This window comes from Dipodomys ordii, unplaced genomic scaffold (genome assembly GCF_000151885.1).
Source record: "Dipodomys ordii isolate 6190 unplaced genomic scaffold, Dord_2.0 Scaffold82, whole genome shotgun sequence".
Taxonomy (NCBI): domain Eukaryota; kingdom Metazoa; phylum Chordata; class Mammalia; order Rodentia; family Heteromyidae; genus Dipodomys; species Dipodomys ordii.
The window spans coordinates 5788008-5803181 of NW_012267298.1; the positions used below are offsets into that span (position 1 = coordinate 5788008).

Genomic DNA, 15174 nt, shown 5'->3' on the forward strand with positions numbered 1-15174 from the left:
ATTTCATTATATTTTAAATTATAATTAGTTATGGGATCATTGCATACAGCTTTTTTACTGAATAAACTTTCTGTTAATAATAGATGTTGGAAACATTCTTATATTTCATAGAATAAGATGGCATGTGAATTGCTGCTTGAATAAACTGGTTAAGTTAGTAGAGGTAATTGGTTAAGTTTTTATCTTAAATTTTCCGGGCTTATATGAATTTTATATCTACTTTGGTATTTCCAGGTCATGACTAAGTTATATTGAGATACTCATCTCAATGAAGTATGAGGAAAGGTTAAAAATTAAAGATAAGGGGGAAATTCTATTCAGTTTTACTTGTGAGTTAAATATATACAGTATTTTTTTTTAGAAAAGAACATGAAACTTAACCAGTTGACTGATTGTCTTTATTGTACTTCTTTTCTCTTCCCTTAAGTACTATCTACAAATAATTGAATTATTTAAGTGTTCAGAAATGTTGAAAATAATGCAAAAGTCAAATGTGTTAGGATGGTATAAGGCTAGGAAACCTTATGAACAGATAAATGAGCTTATGAAGTAGAATTTAGTCAGGTGCTGGTAGCTCATGTCTGTAGTCCTAGGTACTGGGGAAGCTGAGATCTGAGGATCATGGTTTGAAGGTAGCTCAGGTAGGAAAGTCTATGAGACTCCAGTTAGCCAGCAAAAAGCCAGAATTTGAGCTGTGGCTCAAATGATAGAGTGCTAACTTTTGGCACAAAATTTCAGGGGCAGTACTCTGAGTTCAAGCTCTAGGACCAGCACACACACACACATAAAGAAAGAATTTATCAAGTAAATAATTTGGAATGTCACGAAGAAGTAAAACTATTCCTGTTTTTTTTTAGAAGAACTTGTACCTAACGGACTCTATAGACTCCTCCAAGCTACTAGAGGTGATTCAAAACGTTGGTAAAATAACAGGGTATAAACTCAATCCACAAAAGAGTCAGAAGCTTTTCTGTATGCCAACAATGAGGAGATTGAGACTGAAATTAGGAAAACAACTCCATTTTCAATAATCTCAAAAATACAAGACACAAAAAAGAAAAAATATACAAAAGACAAACAACAAAACACAAAATGACTTAGGAATTAACCAAAGATATGAAGCATGTCTATAATGAAAACTTAAAAAATTTAAAGAAGGAAATTGACGAAGACTTAAGGAAATTCAAAGACCCCAAAGCAATCTACAAATTCAATGCAATAAACCTCAAAATCCCAACATTATTCTCCAATGAGATAGAGAAAGGAATCCAAAAATTCATATGGAGTAACAAAAGATCCCAAATAACAAAAGCAATTCTTAGGCAGAATAGTGCTGGAAGAATAACAATAGCAAACTTCAAACTGTATGACAGACATAATGAAAACAGCTTGGTACTAGCACAAAAATAGGCCTGAAGATCAAGGGAACAGAAGAGAAGACTCAGAAATAAATCCACTGACCTACAGCCATTTAATATTCAATAAGGAACCCAAAACATAGGCTGGAAGAAGGACAGCCACTTCAAAAAATGGTGCTGGCAAAACTGGATTTCCACAGGCAGAAAACTCAAACATTATCATTATATATGTCCTTGCACCAGTATCAAACCAAATAGATTAAAAACATCAATGTAAGACCTAAAAGCACAAAACTATTACAGGAAAGAGTAGGGGAAACACAAGGGCTCCTGGGCCCAGGTAGAAACTTTCTGAGTAAAGATCCACAAGGACAGCAAATCAAAGAAAGACTTTATAAATGGGACTGCATCAAACTAAAAAGTTTTGGTGTGGCAAAAGACATACCATCAAGCTAAAAAGACCACCTACAGAATGGGAGACTTTTGCCAGCAACACATCGGAAATGGCCTAATATCCAGAATATACAGAGGACTTAAGAAATTAAACCCTCAAAAACCAACAACCCAATTAATAAATGGGCTAATGAGCTAAAGAGAGTTCTCACAAGAAGTAAAAATGGCCAATGAAGAAACACTCAAAATCTTTGGCCATAAAGGAAATGCAAATCAAAACAACATTGAGATTCCACTTCACCCCAGTTAAAATGGCTGTTGCATGGAAACTAACAGTATAATGCTGGCAAGGATGTGGCCCTTTAGTACGCTGTTGTGGAGGTCCCTCAAAAAATTAAACATAAAACTATCCTTTGAACCAGCAATTCCACTTCTGAGGCCACCAGCACAATCATGTTCATTGCAGCACTATTCTCCATAACTGATATGTGGATTCAGCCTCGATGTCCCTAAGTGGACGAGTAGATCAAGAAAATGTAGTGTATATACAGAGTAGAATTTTACTCTTCCATTAGAAAGCACAATATTGTACCATTTGTAAAGAAATAGAAAGACTTGGGAAAATGTTAAGTGAACTAGGTCAGGCCCGGGGAGAAAAGAATCCATTTTTTCCTTGTATGTAGAAGGTAGATTTAGCTTACAAACTCAACAAGTAAATACATTAGGTGGTATGCAAGTGAATACAAATGTATTGACTGAAATACAGTAGGTTCAAGGGAGAACTCAAATAGTGTAAGTTTTTGGAAATCAAAATTCAACAAAATAATACACCAGGAAGCAAGTTCTCATAAGGGATGGAGTAGGGTTAAAGGAAAACAGATAAATGATGAGGACAAGAGGGAACATACAGAGAAGAATCCAGTGTATACCCTACAAAATTAAGAAGAATGAGGAGAGGAGTGGGTAGGGGGAGGGATGAGTGAGAGTGTTAAATGGATGAATTAATCAAGATACATTGTACTCATAAACAGCTTGATTTAAAAAAATAAATAAAATCTATAACTATGTAAAAAAAGGAATTTGGAAAGGAATGAAAATTTGCTTATTTTTTGAAAATATACTTAAATATTTTATGTTTAAAACTTCTCATTTTGAAATATTTAAATGTCTATTTCAAGTTATTTATATGTTTTCTATTATAATTTCTTAATCTTGACTACTTACTATTTTTCTAAAGAAGCAAATATTGAGTGACAGCTTCCTGACAAGAATGGCACTTGGGAGTGCAAGGGAACGGATGACATTGTCTAAAAATAAATGCATTTTATAAAAATACATTTTTAAAAAATGCACTTGACTTATCTGTAACTCCTGTAATAACAAGATAAAACTTTTTTAAAAAAGAGTGACACTTGGTCTAACAAGATATACTTTCTTTAAACCTAGCCTAAAAGAGATATAGCTTAACAAAAGAAGAGAAAATTTCTGCAGAAGAAAGCTGCTTAGAAAAGAAATGAGAGAGCTTTGCTATTTCAAGGAACTATGAATTGTTAGGAATGAAGATTTGCTTTATAGGGGATAGGCTATAGACAAAGACGTCAGTGGGAAGCAAAGGTTTTCAGGCAAACATTATAAGTGGGCCATCAGTGAGCTACTGATGCTGACATCCAGGGATCACAGTTGGAATTCAGCCAAGGCAGAGAAGGGTATTAGAATCTTATCTCTTTGGTTAACCAGCAAAATCCTAGACGTAGAGCTGTAGCTCAAGTGGTAGAGGGCTATCCTTGAGCAACAAAACACTGGTACAGCACCTACGTAGGACCTGAGTTCAAGCTCCAGGACTGGCATGCGCACACACACACTAAATGTGAAAAAATAAATCAGTGGTTTTCCTCATAATGATGATATAACTGCAGAAATTTTAACTCCATTATTGTAATTAATTAAAAGCTATATATGTCTATAGCTTTATTACTCACTACATACACATGCAGGTTATTTCTCCTTTTCCAGTGGAAAACGTATACTTCTATAGAGTTGTGTTCTGGCACTTACATGCAATGTTCAGAACCCCTAAGTGTCTAGTTCAGAGTGTAGTGCATAGTAGGCAGTGAGAAACAGTCTCTAAAACGGAGATATATGATTTTTTTTTTCTGGTAGATAGAAGGATCCACTCAAAGCAGAATCAAACAGTGTTCTCCAGTTGAGAATAGATCCTTTAAGTATAAAGAGCTTTGGGACTTTCCAAGCTTCAAGTTCCCTAGGGATATGTGTGTGTACAGTTATATGTACTCTCACACATATCACACTCAGAAACGAAAAACACTCTTATTCTTTTATCCTGTCTTGTTTAACCACAGACATCTATAGAAAATGAAGTTTAAGTTGTTGGAGAATTGATGATACTAATACTATGATTACTGTGATTTTAGGATTAGCTCCTTTGAGCCTTTAGTGAAATATTGGCAGCTAGTGTTTATTTTGTAAGCATCTCTACTAGAAGTATTAATTTTGTGATTTTTAAATGAGTCTGCCTCTTCTAAAAACAAAAAAGACACAGGAAACCTTCAATTTGTTGTCTAAGTAAAAACAAAATGAACAGTTAGAAATTGTCAGATAGCTTGCAGAAATGAAGTAAAGGATCTGAGCAGTGTGTAAGGAGCTGACTGGGTCTTCATCAGCTGATGATCCTTGAGGAGTGAGTGGAGTTAGACAAGTCCCAGGGAAGAATGCGGAGTCATCACAGTGGAGGAGACAGCCTGAGCAAAGGTAGGGGAATGAAGGCCTGGACAAGCACAGTGACATTGTTAGCATTCTGGATTCCTCTGGCGTGCTGTCTGGAGGAAGGCGCAGGATTGACAGTTACAGGAAAGATGATAGTGCAAAGTATGTACAAATGGAGTTATCCATTTGTCCTTAACTCATTAATATTCGCGCTCATTTGTTACTTTTTAGGTGAAGATCTTTGTGATATTTAGCAGTATCCATTGAAAGCTATGAAATTTATGAAATATATTCTAGTTCAAATTATAGTGAAAAAAATCTAGGCACATATATGCAATAATTTTTTTTGTCATTTACAACTAAGTAACAATGATCACATTTTTTGTTTATACTTTTGTAAAGATAAAACCAGGAAGTAGGTACTTCCTGAATTAGTACTCTGTTTATATTTTGAATATTGTAGAAAAACATTTGAATTTCCTAAGGGTAAAGTCTACATACCTGTTTCTAAAAATTTTATATTGCTAGCATAGGATCTATAACAGAAAGTGAGTATGCCTCTAAAAGTCTTGAAGCTTGAAACTAGGATGAATTAGTAAGAAAATCATGGCTGGCTACACAAATCTGGCAGTGCCATTATGTTGTGTTGTTGCCTAGTTGAATGCCATCAAATGCAGTTTTTAGCTTTTCTTAAATTCCTTTTGTTTTGCATGGAAGATGTTAATCTCTTAATTAGTAAATGGCTTTCTACTTTAAAACTAGGAATCAACCTTATTTGTTTATTATCTGTCATCTGACTGTCATCTACCTGTATCTGTAAATTTAATTCGATTCCCAAAAAGTCTTTTCCTACATATTCCATTTATCAGCTCTTCCTGTTATTATAAAAGATATTTTCAAAGGAGCCAATGGTCATTTATATAAAAATAACTTTTTGTAAATATTTTGACAGATATATTAAATAGTAAATTACTATGAAAAGATATAAAATACTTAGTAAACATGTTACATGCAATTAACTTATCTTACCTTTTTAAAGGGCAGTATTAGTTGAGTTGTTTTTGGAAAGAGAGAAAATGTACACATAAATGTAGTAGAGTCTTCATGCAGCCATGTAGTCACAGAGCATTTATTCATATTATGTCACTACTTGTTAGTTTATTCATATTATGTCACTACTTGTTAGTTTCCAGGTGCTGCTGTAAAAAGTTACAAGATATTTTCTGATGATTCTGACTGCTCCTTTTTCAGGAACATTCACAGTGCAGTTTTATGATGGAGTAATCCGTTGTTTAAAAAGAATGCACATTAAAGCCATGCCTGAGGATGCTAAGGGACAGGTAAGAATGTTCAGTATTCCTCACTACTCAAAGGGAATGGTAACTGATCAACATCTATGCATGTATTTTTAAAGTGAACTAATTGTAGGGTTATGTGCTGATAGCCCCAAATAGCAGCAAGAAAAGCTTAGAATGTAAAATAAATTATACACTTGATTTTTGCTTCTTTGGTTTTAGACCTGCTAAAGTTATAGGTCACTAGTTTCTGTTCCAGGTGAAATCCCAGCATCCACTAAGCTGGTGTTGTCCTATCGACCCAGCTGGATCGTGTAACCAGTCTATGGGAAGTGAGGTAAGTGCCTTTTGCTTTTCCACAAAATTTTTGTTTTATTTTCTCTGGTATAGAGTATTATTTAGAGAGTTCATTTTTAATATGAAATTTTATATTAAATATGAGTTTCTTATCTTCTGCTTTCTTTCTACAAATCACATTCATCCTCTTTAAAAGGCGCTTACCTGACACTCTGTAGGCTGTTTCAAGTAGGGCTCTCTGAGTCACATGACAGAAGCAGTGTATTACATATTTGGCACTGCATAAAGCAAGAATGAATGGTAAGCATTTTGAAGGAGATTCTGGGATGAAGTTGAAATTATGATTCCACTTGTGATTGTGTTTCCTGACATACAGAAAAGAAAGGTGCCATTAGAAACTTAAAGTATTTTCTTTTATGTTCTGCTGTTATTTGGGATTTTCAGCACCTGGACCTACAATTAATTTTAAGAACTTGAAAGTCATCTATGAAATTGTGTGATGTGGAAAACTGTTACATACTTGTTCACTAGTGTGCAGCAAAACTGTGTTAGAATAACTGGTCAGTTTCAGTTAGGTGTGATTATATTATAGTCTTCTATTAAATAGGTAGTATCTCATTTTAAATAATTATTTTCTAAACAACTCTTCTGAGAGGTGTGATTGTTTTCAGTTACCTGGTTTTTAAATGTTTATGAAATCAGCCAAGCAACTACATGTTAATTAATATTTAGATGTGATTTAAAAGAAAAATGCTTTTGCTCAGGAAATTACTTTGTGACTTCCTGCATGTATAAATATATTTTAAGCGCTAAATGTTTTGCTTTCTTGGTTACTGCATAGAGAGATTGGTTAAAATGTTGGGAACATAGTTGCATACCTGTTTAAATAAAAGTCTTATTAAGTTTTTTAAGTTTGTTTTGAAACTATGATTTTTATGTTCTGATTACTCAGATATCAAAAATGGCTAAAATTACAGGCTAGAGAAACTGATTTGATATTTTAAATGTTTATTATAAGTATTTTAGTTATACCATGATATCTGTTAACAATGCCAAGATGTAAAACTTTGGAAAGAATATTTGGGAAGCAGTATATTTCAGTTTTTCATTTTTCTTCATAACTAAATAATAAACTTATAAGAACTGTTAATTAATTTTAAAAAATCAACAAGTTGTTAAAATCAATTTTTTTTTCTTATTTTCACCTAGGATATATGCCAAATTGGGTAAAGTTAAGACAGTGATATATTGAATATTATTTTTCTGGACTTTGACTAGTTTGAGAAATATTTTAAAAAGACAGGAAGTAAAATTAGCCAAGAATCACATATCAATAAATTAGCTAAGAATCATACACCAAATCATACTAGGGTAAACAAATAAATGCCATATGGAATTCTCTTCCCTAGACCTCGTATATGATTTGTGTAAAATAGAACAATAACAATATTAAGCTAAGGAATGATGGCTCATACTTCTACTCTTTACTCAGAAGGCTAAGATCTCCGAATCTGGTTGAAGCCATACCTGATGAGTCTCTTTATTTTCAATTAGCCAGAAAAAGCTAGAAGTGGCTCAAAAAGTAGAATGCCAACCATGAGCAAAAAAGAAGAGCAAAAAGACAAGTCTTAGAGTTCAAGCCTCAGTACCACTGTGCACGCACACGCACACACACACATTTTTGTGTGAACCTCCAGATAAATTAATATTCTTAGCCTGAATAAAAAGCCTTAATGTTGTTATTACTAAGTGAACTAATCAACTGCTACTGGTGAACTTCTGCTTGTATTTAAAGATTAACTTGAAGGACTAAGGGCAAGACAAATTGTAGAGTGCTTGTCTAGTTAGCAGAAGGCTCTGAGTTCAATCCTACATGCTAGCAAAAACAAAACGAAGCAAAACAAAATCTTTGCCTAGATTTGCCTCCACTCTCAACCCTGCTGCTTCAGCTTCCTACATATCTGGTGTTACAAGTGTGCACAATATGCTTACCTTAAAGAACTTTTTATAATATTTTGAATAAATCATAAGCTATTGTTCTTGCATTATATTTGTAGACATTTTTCTCAATGAGGAAGATATTAACATAGACATGTTGACTGTCAAAAGTTAGGATCTCCTCTCTCATCCACTCCTATCGTACATAATTTTGAATGATGATATAATTCCCATGAAGCTGACATTTTAAAGGGTGGAGATTGGTTTCTCTAAGGAGATACTTTCTTAATGTTATTTTTGAACTTCCATCCTAATAAAAGACAACAGAAATAATTATAGGGTGAGAGATGGAATCATTTACTTTACACTTAAATCTTATACCTTCTATTCCTAATGTAAAATTTACATCCACACAGAATAGTGTCCCCTGCTGTTTACAAGACATTTTATGTATATATTGTCTTACTGGATTTTTTTGTAGCAGTTCTTTCAAAGTTAAGGCTATTTTTATTTTACAGTTAAGAATTGAAAGACCAGTTTATAATTTTACTTAGCCAGTGTGTACAAAGTTACTTCTTGAACTCATATCTTCTGATGTCAAACACAGTGCTCTTTTTTTTAGTGTATTTATTGTGCTATCTATGGAGTATGTGCAATGTGTAATTAGTAGTTTTTTTAATTCATAGATTCACAGTTATTTTTGACAGTGATTGTTTTCTATGTAAAAAAATTCAAGAGAATAATAAAAATCTTTATAATTACACTGCTGTCATTCATGTGCTGCATGATTAACAAATTGTATACTCAAAAAGCATTTAATTTTTTTGTTATGAATGTTGGAATGATTCCTTTTTTTTTCTTTTTTCCAGTTATATCTCTTGGAGGTAGAAAACAGCATGAAATGGAAATTACTTTTGTCCCATGATGTTCTGCTACTTTTTTCTTTTCTTTGTGCTGGTACTTTGTGCTGGTACTCTTTGTACTGGGGCTTTAACTCAGGGCTTGGCCACTGTCCTCGAGCTTTTTTTCTCAAGGCTAGTGTGCTACCACTTGAGCCACAGGTCCACTTGTAGCTTTTTGGTAGTTCATTGGAGATAGTCTCATGTACTTTCTGCCTGGATTGGCTTCAAAGCATGATCGTCAGATCTCAGTCTCCTAAGTAGCTAAAATGACAGGCATGAACTACTGGCACTGAACAGATGTTCCACTTTTATAATTCTTTAAATACATGCCTTACACCATCAATACTTTGCTTTCATACTTGTAGTTACATTCTTTTTTTTCTTAGTTGGTTTCTCTTCCTCATTTTTTTTCTTCTTTAGTTGTACTTGCTTTTACCTTACTACTTGAATGTTATTCTCAAGGCTCAGCTTATCCATAGGCTTTTGGGTGCTTTATCCTTCACTTTGAGAGTCTTCCATTACTTATCCACATTCCTGAACAGACTGAGTACCATACCTTTGTTTAATGTTTTTGAAATCATGCTTTCTCCTTTCTAGCTAGCTAACCATTAGCTAGCAAATACTACTTTCTTAGCTAGCAAAACCTGCTTATGTTCAAGGGAAAACTTTTCTACCATTGCCTCTAAAGCCTCCCACTAGTCTTTTTCTTCAGTCAAAAATTAATCTTTTCATTGTTCCATAGTGTTTTGTTTATTCCTTTAGTATATTATGATCACACTCTCTTATGGATAATTTTATTTTCCTGGCTAATTTTTCTTTTTTTGGGTCCGGTCGTGGGGCCTGAACTCTGGGCCTGGGCGCTGTCCCTTCGCTCTTCAGCTCAAGGTTAACACTCTACCACTTGAGCCACAGCGCCACTTTCGGCTTTTTTCTTTTTGCTATGTGGTGCTGAGGAATCAAACCCAGGGACTCAGGAATGCAAGGCAGGCGCTCTACCACTGAGCCACCTTCCCAGCCCTCCTGGCTAATTTTTCTTCTGGGCAGGACCAGCCCCTCCCCTCTCTAGTTGTCTGTTGAATGTTTAGCATGGTACCTGTTTTATATAGTGGAATACTCAATAGAAAGTCAATGAATAAGTGTATTAGTTGCCCTCATATATTTTTAGTTCATTTCAATCATGGACAGAGAGAAGGCACATAGGGGAGAGAGAGAAAGTGAGAGAGAGAGAGAGAGAGAGAGAGAGAGAGTGTGTGTGTGTGTGTGTGTGTGTGTGTGTGTGTGTGTGTGTGTGTGTTGGTATTGGGGTTTGAACTGAAGGTTCTATCCTTTAGGGTTTTTGTTCAAGGCTGGCATTCTACCACTTGATTCACAGCTCTGCTGTCAGTTTTTGGTGGTTAATTGGAGATGAGTCTGATGGATTTTACTGCTGGGGCTGACTATGACTATCAGACCTCAGCCTCCTGAGTAGCTAGGATTACATACATGAGCTACCATCACCTAGCTTATTTGTTTTGGGTTGTTGTTGTGGCTGTTCTTGTTGGTTTTGTGCCTGTACTAGGGCTTGAACTCAGGGCTTGAGTCCTGACTCTTTTTTTCCTCAAAGTTAATGTAATACCACTCTGTTCTGGCCTTTTCTTGGTAATTAAGGTAAAGAGTCTGGGGTTTTTCTGCTGATCTAACATCAAACCGCCATCCTCAGATCTTAGTCTCTTGAGTAGCTAGAGTTACAGGCATAAGCCACAGTCACCTAGCTGATTTGTTTTTAAGTCTATGTATGTTCGCTGTGTGTCTTTGAGACTGAATTATTGTCAGCTTGCAATCCTTATTGCTTAATTCTGTTAATAAATAATGCTTATATCTATGAATGTGACCCATGGAATTCATTTGATGAAAAACTGTTTTCAGTTGATTGGCTGAGTAATGTACTATACATTTTGATGACTGAGTTAGTCTATTTGATGGAGCTTAGTAGCCCCAGTGGAATATTAACTCTGTAAAATCTTATAACTAGTTGTTTAAAAAACTTAATAGAAATCAATGCAAAAAATTAATACTTTTTAAAAATTTATTTACTGAATTTTTTTTGCCAGTCCTCAGGCTTGAACTCAGGGCCTGGGTGCTGTCCCTGGTGTACACAAGGTTAGCGCTCTGCCACTTGAGCCACAGCACCACTTCTGGCTTTTACTGAGTAGTTTACTAGAGACTTTACTGACCAGCCTGGCTTTGAACCATGATCCTCAGATCTCAGCCTTCTGAATAGCTAGGATTACAGGTGTGAGCCACTGGCACTTGGCTTCTACATACTTTTTTAATAATAAAAATAATTTAATCAGTAGGAATACATTTCTTTCAATCTTTTTAAGGTTACAATAAGAGTTTTCTTCCTCTTTTGTGGCCCATTTTATTATTAAAAGAAACATAATGCAGATTTTAAGGTAGAATGATATGTAGTATGCTAGATTTTCTCTGTGTTTTCTAAGTTACTTGCGAATGCATCAAGAAAATGTTATTCAATATTTCCCTATTTTATAGATTTTTTACAACCCATCTAACCTATTAGGTTATTAAATTTAATAATCTTTGATGATCTGCCATGTAAACATAGGAAACAACTTTAAAGATGTGACATATTTCTATTCATGAGTGTAACTACATTTAGATTGTTTGTGTGTTTTTTTTAATACTTTACATTTTGTGTTTTTTTTTCCTTTGGAGGATTGGATAGCTTTAGTAAAAGCAGCTGCTGCAGCCGCAGCCAAGAATAAAACAGGGACTAAACCTCGAACCAGTGCTAACAGCAATAAAGATAAAGAGAAAGATGAGAGAAAGTGGCTTAAAGTACCTTCAAAGAAGGATGAAACTTCAACTTGCATAGCCACACCTGAAGTTGAGAAGAAGGAAGATCTGCCTACATCTAGTGAAACATTTGGTATAGAATACATTTTTTTGTTTTCCTTCCTAGTGAAACTGGTGAACTGAAGTAGTGATTAAGTTGAATCCTAAGGTTCTATCTAATTTTGAACTTATAATTGTTAGGCTTTTTCCTCCTATCATAATAGGATGGATGACATAAAAATACTTTGTATCTCTGAAGATTAAGGTTTATTTAGTTCAGTACTGGGCATTATGTACTTTCAATATTCTTGAGTAGAAATAAATTGAAAGCATTGATTTGAGACTTCTTGATTAGTAGGATTTTTTTTCAGGTGTTTTATTAGGTTTTTTTTTAACTTTTCCTATGTTTTCATATATATATTTCAGTGTGCTATAATAGAAGAAGTAATTTTCTTCTGCTCTTCTTCCTTGCAGAATGACTTTAGTAGGGTTTTTTTTTTTCTGGTATATCAATGTGGAGGGATTTGTTTTTTAAAGTTGTAAACAAGCATCTGTTATAAAATAATCAAAAGATTTTTTTACCACTTTGCTGTTTTTAACTGTGTTTTAATTTTGGATTCTAGATAAACTCTCATATATGTGTTCTGTTAAAAGTAGGACTTCATGTAGAGAGCGTTCCAAAGATGGTCTTTCCACAGCCAGAGAGTGTATTATCAAACAAGAGGAAAAATAATCAAGGCAACTCATTTCAGGCAAAGAGAGCTCGACTTAACAAGATTACTGGTAATCTACAATGATTCTTTTTGGGGAGACTGGAGGGTTTCATTTTAGAGTGGATTGTTTCTAATAAAGTAAAATGCATCTTTTGGTTCCATGTAATGGACTCCTTATTAAGAAAGACAGTTAGTTTCTGGTTCCTTAAAGTAAATGTCTTTCAGCACTACCACCTCTGTCTGCTGCAAAATGTCAATCACGAAGTGTGTTCTGTCCCTACCTCACAGGGATGTTGTGAGGATTGAAAAGCTCAAGTGCCTCAAAATTCTATAGTTTTAAAATGCTTGTTGTAGGAATAGTTTTTAAAAGAAACTGGTTCTCTGCCTTTGTCAACCTATGGTTGAGATTTTAGATATTTTTATTTGAACATTCTTATTAACCAGGCTTACTTAAATATGGAATCCACTTGAGAGGAAATGGTTTAAAAAGGTAGATATCTGAGTTAAATTTAGTTCCTGAGTCACTTAATTTCTACTAAAATACTTCTGTAGTTTATCATTATTATCATTCTTCTACCATTACCTTTAGATTAGACTCTAGATTTTAGGCATATTTCTCTGTACCTTCTTTTTTTTTCTTTTTTTTCCCCCTATGCCTTCTTGTAATGAAGGGTGTTGCAATGGTGGGATGATTGAAAATATGGACAGGCCTAGCACGTTACACAAGAAGGGATTGAAGTATTAGACTTAGAGCAGATCATATCATTTCCTGTTGCTTCTAGATCCTATTCAGAATAATGTTTAAAACAAATTGTGAACAAATTTTAATATTTTGAGTATTTGTTAAAGTGCACTTTGAGTGTTCTAATTATTCCATTCTATATTCTTTTTTAAGGACAAATGCCTTTTAGTGTATTGGTCTAATAAAGCTATCTAAACCTCTGTTGCCATTTATTTAAATACTTTGAAGTTTAGTTTCATTGTCAGATGTAGGAATAAACATAATTAAAAGGTTTGGCCATTTACTGAAAGAGGAAGTCAACCAGAAGATGACCCTGGAGCTGAGGGTATTAGAGCCACTCATCTTGTAGTGTTTATCTGATCGTCATTTCTTTCATAAACTGAAACTATTTGGTCTCTTCCATTTGCCTACATTATTTTCATGCCTTTCTCTGAAAGTGATATATTTGATACAAGATAAGTATTTCACATCTTTTCACTATTAAATCTTTTTTACAAACTTAGCCTTTGAGAAAAAACAAGATATTTTTAAAGTAATTGTTCTGATCATAACCTGAGACTTCAGTTTTGACTTAAAATGTGAACCCCATTGCTACATGCAGGGCAAAAGAGGAATAATACACAAAGATTAATAAAGAAAACTATTGAAGAATTCAAGATGGAGGAAGATGGAGGTGATACTGTCATAATACATCTGGCCCTTATTCATCGTGGTTTTTCTTTTAATCATATAACCTGATTTCAGTCAGAGTCAGTATATTCTCATGCCTTCTTCTACATCCTTTCCTGGGAGGTCCAAGCTCAACATTAAAAGAAGTTAAAAAAAAAAAAAAGAAGATGAAAACAGCTGAGTCCATAGTGGTGCATTTGTCTCTGCATGCATGTTCTTGGAGAGGCAGTAGTAGGGAAAAACTCCATTTTACCCTGTGCATCAACTTAACAATCCTAAGTTACTTAGCAACACTATGTGCCTTGTGTGGAGGAACTTTCTCTTCACTTGCCCTTGGGTATCTCAAATGTGATGATTTGGCAGCAAGCAGAGAGCATAAGATTATGAATGTAAAGCCATGATGGTCTTTTTACCTTTATTTACTCAGAAGATCTAAATGTGTGATACTTCTTTTAGTAGTTTGTGTCTCCTGTACTTTTTATTTCAGATTACAAATATGGCATGCAAAAGGACAATAGATACTGTACGATTGTCCTCAATAGTTGAAACCTGGGCTTCTGTTCAAGAAATTTAACTTGTGCCCATGAAAAATAATATAAAATAGCTATTTTTGTCAGCATTGTAGTATATTTTAATATTTGCAATCTTACCTATGTGTGTCTTTTTGTCCCTTTCCTTCTGGAGATAATGTGGCTAAAATTACAAGTAGCATGCTCTGACACATTTTCTCTATGTCACTTAATATTTAAATTACTTCCAGCTGAAGTTAGGTAGATGATCACTGGATATGTTTTATTTTGTATTTATTCGCTCTCTCCCTTCCCCATAAACATATACTACAATAATTCTAAACCTGATATCTGTACAGAATAATGCCAGTGTTTTCAAATACATAGAAGTTGGAAATGTATTTGCATAACAAGTGTTATTCCAGTGACTACTTAAACATTCTTTACTGCTTATTGTTATTTATATATTGACTTAAAATCCACATTTTTACAAAGATAATCAGTTAGTCTATAACTTTAGAACAAAGTTTCAGGTAAACTGAGTTTTAGTAGATCCAAAATTGTTTATAGGGTGGAAGAGAAGAGAATAATTATTACAATGATTAGTTCTAATTGTTTCTAGGCACTCCTGGAAGTTCCAGGAGTTTATTCAGTTAAAGATATAGATATATATTTTATTATTATTTTATTTTTTGTCCATCATGGGGCTTGAACTCTGGGCTGGGCACTGTCCCTGCGCTCTTCAGCTCAAGGTGAGCTTTCTACCGCTTGAATCACAGTTCCACTTCCATCAATTAAA

At 34.2% G+C, this 15174-nt stretch overlaps 1 protein-coding gene across 3 annotated transcripts in view; it reads left to right on the forward strand.

Annotated features, from left to right (window-relative positions):
• The window catches only part of Phf20l1 (PHD finger protein 20-like 1), an 86196-nt gene that overhangs the window by 19005 nt on the left and 52017 nt on the right, over positions 1–15174 (forward strand). For 2 of the 3 annotated variants that reach the window (XM_013025168.1, XM_013025170.1), the window contains exons 5-7: positions 5727–5815; positions 11623–11836; positions 12400–12525. In XM_013025168.1, the coding sequence (XP_012880622.1) occupies positions 5727–5815; positions 11623–11836; positions 12400–12525 (429 nt within the window). Of the gene's footprint in view, positions 1–5726; positions 5816–6029; positions 6108–11622; positions 11837–12399; positions 12526–15174 lie in introns of all 3 variants that reach the window. The other variant, XM_013025171.1, reaches the window with a different exon arrangement.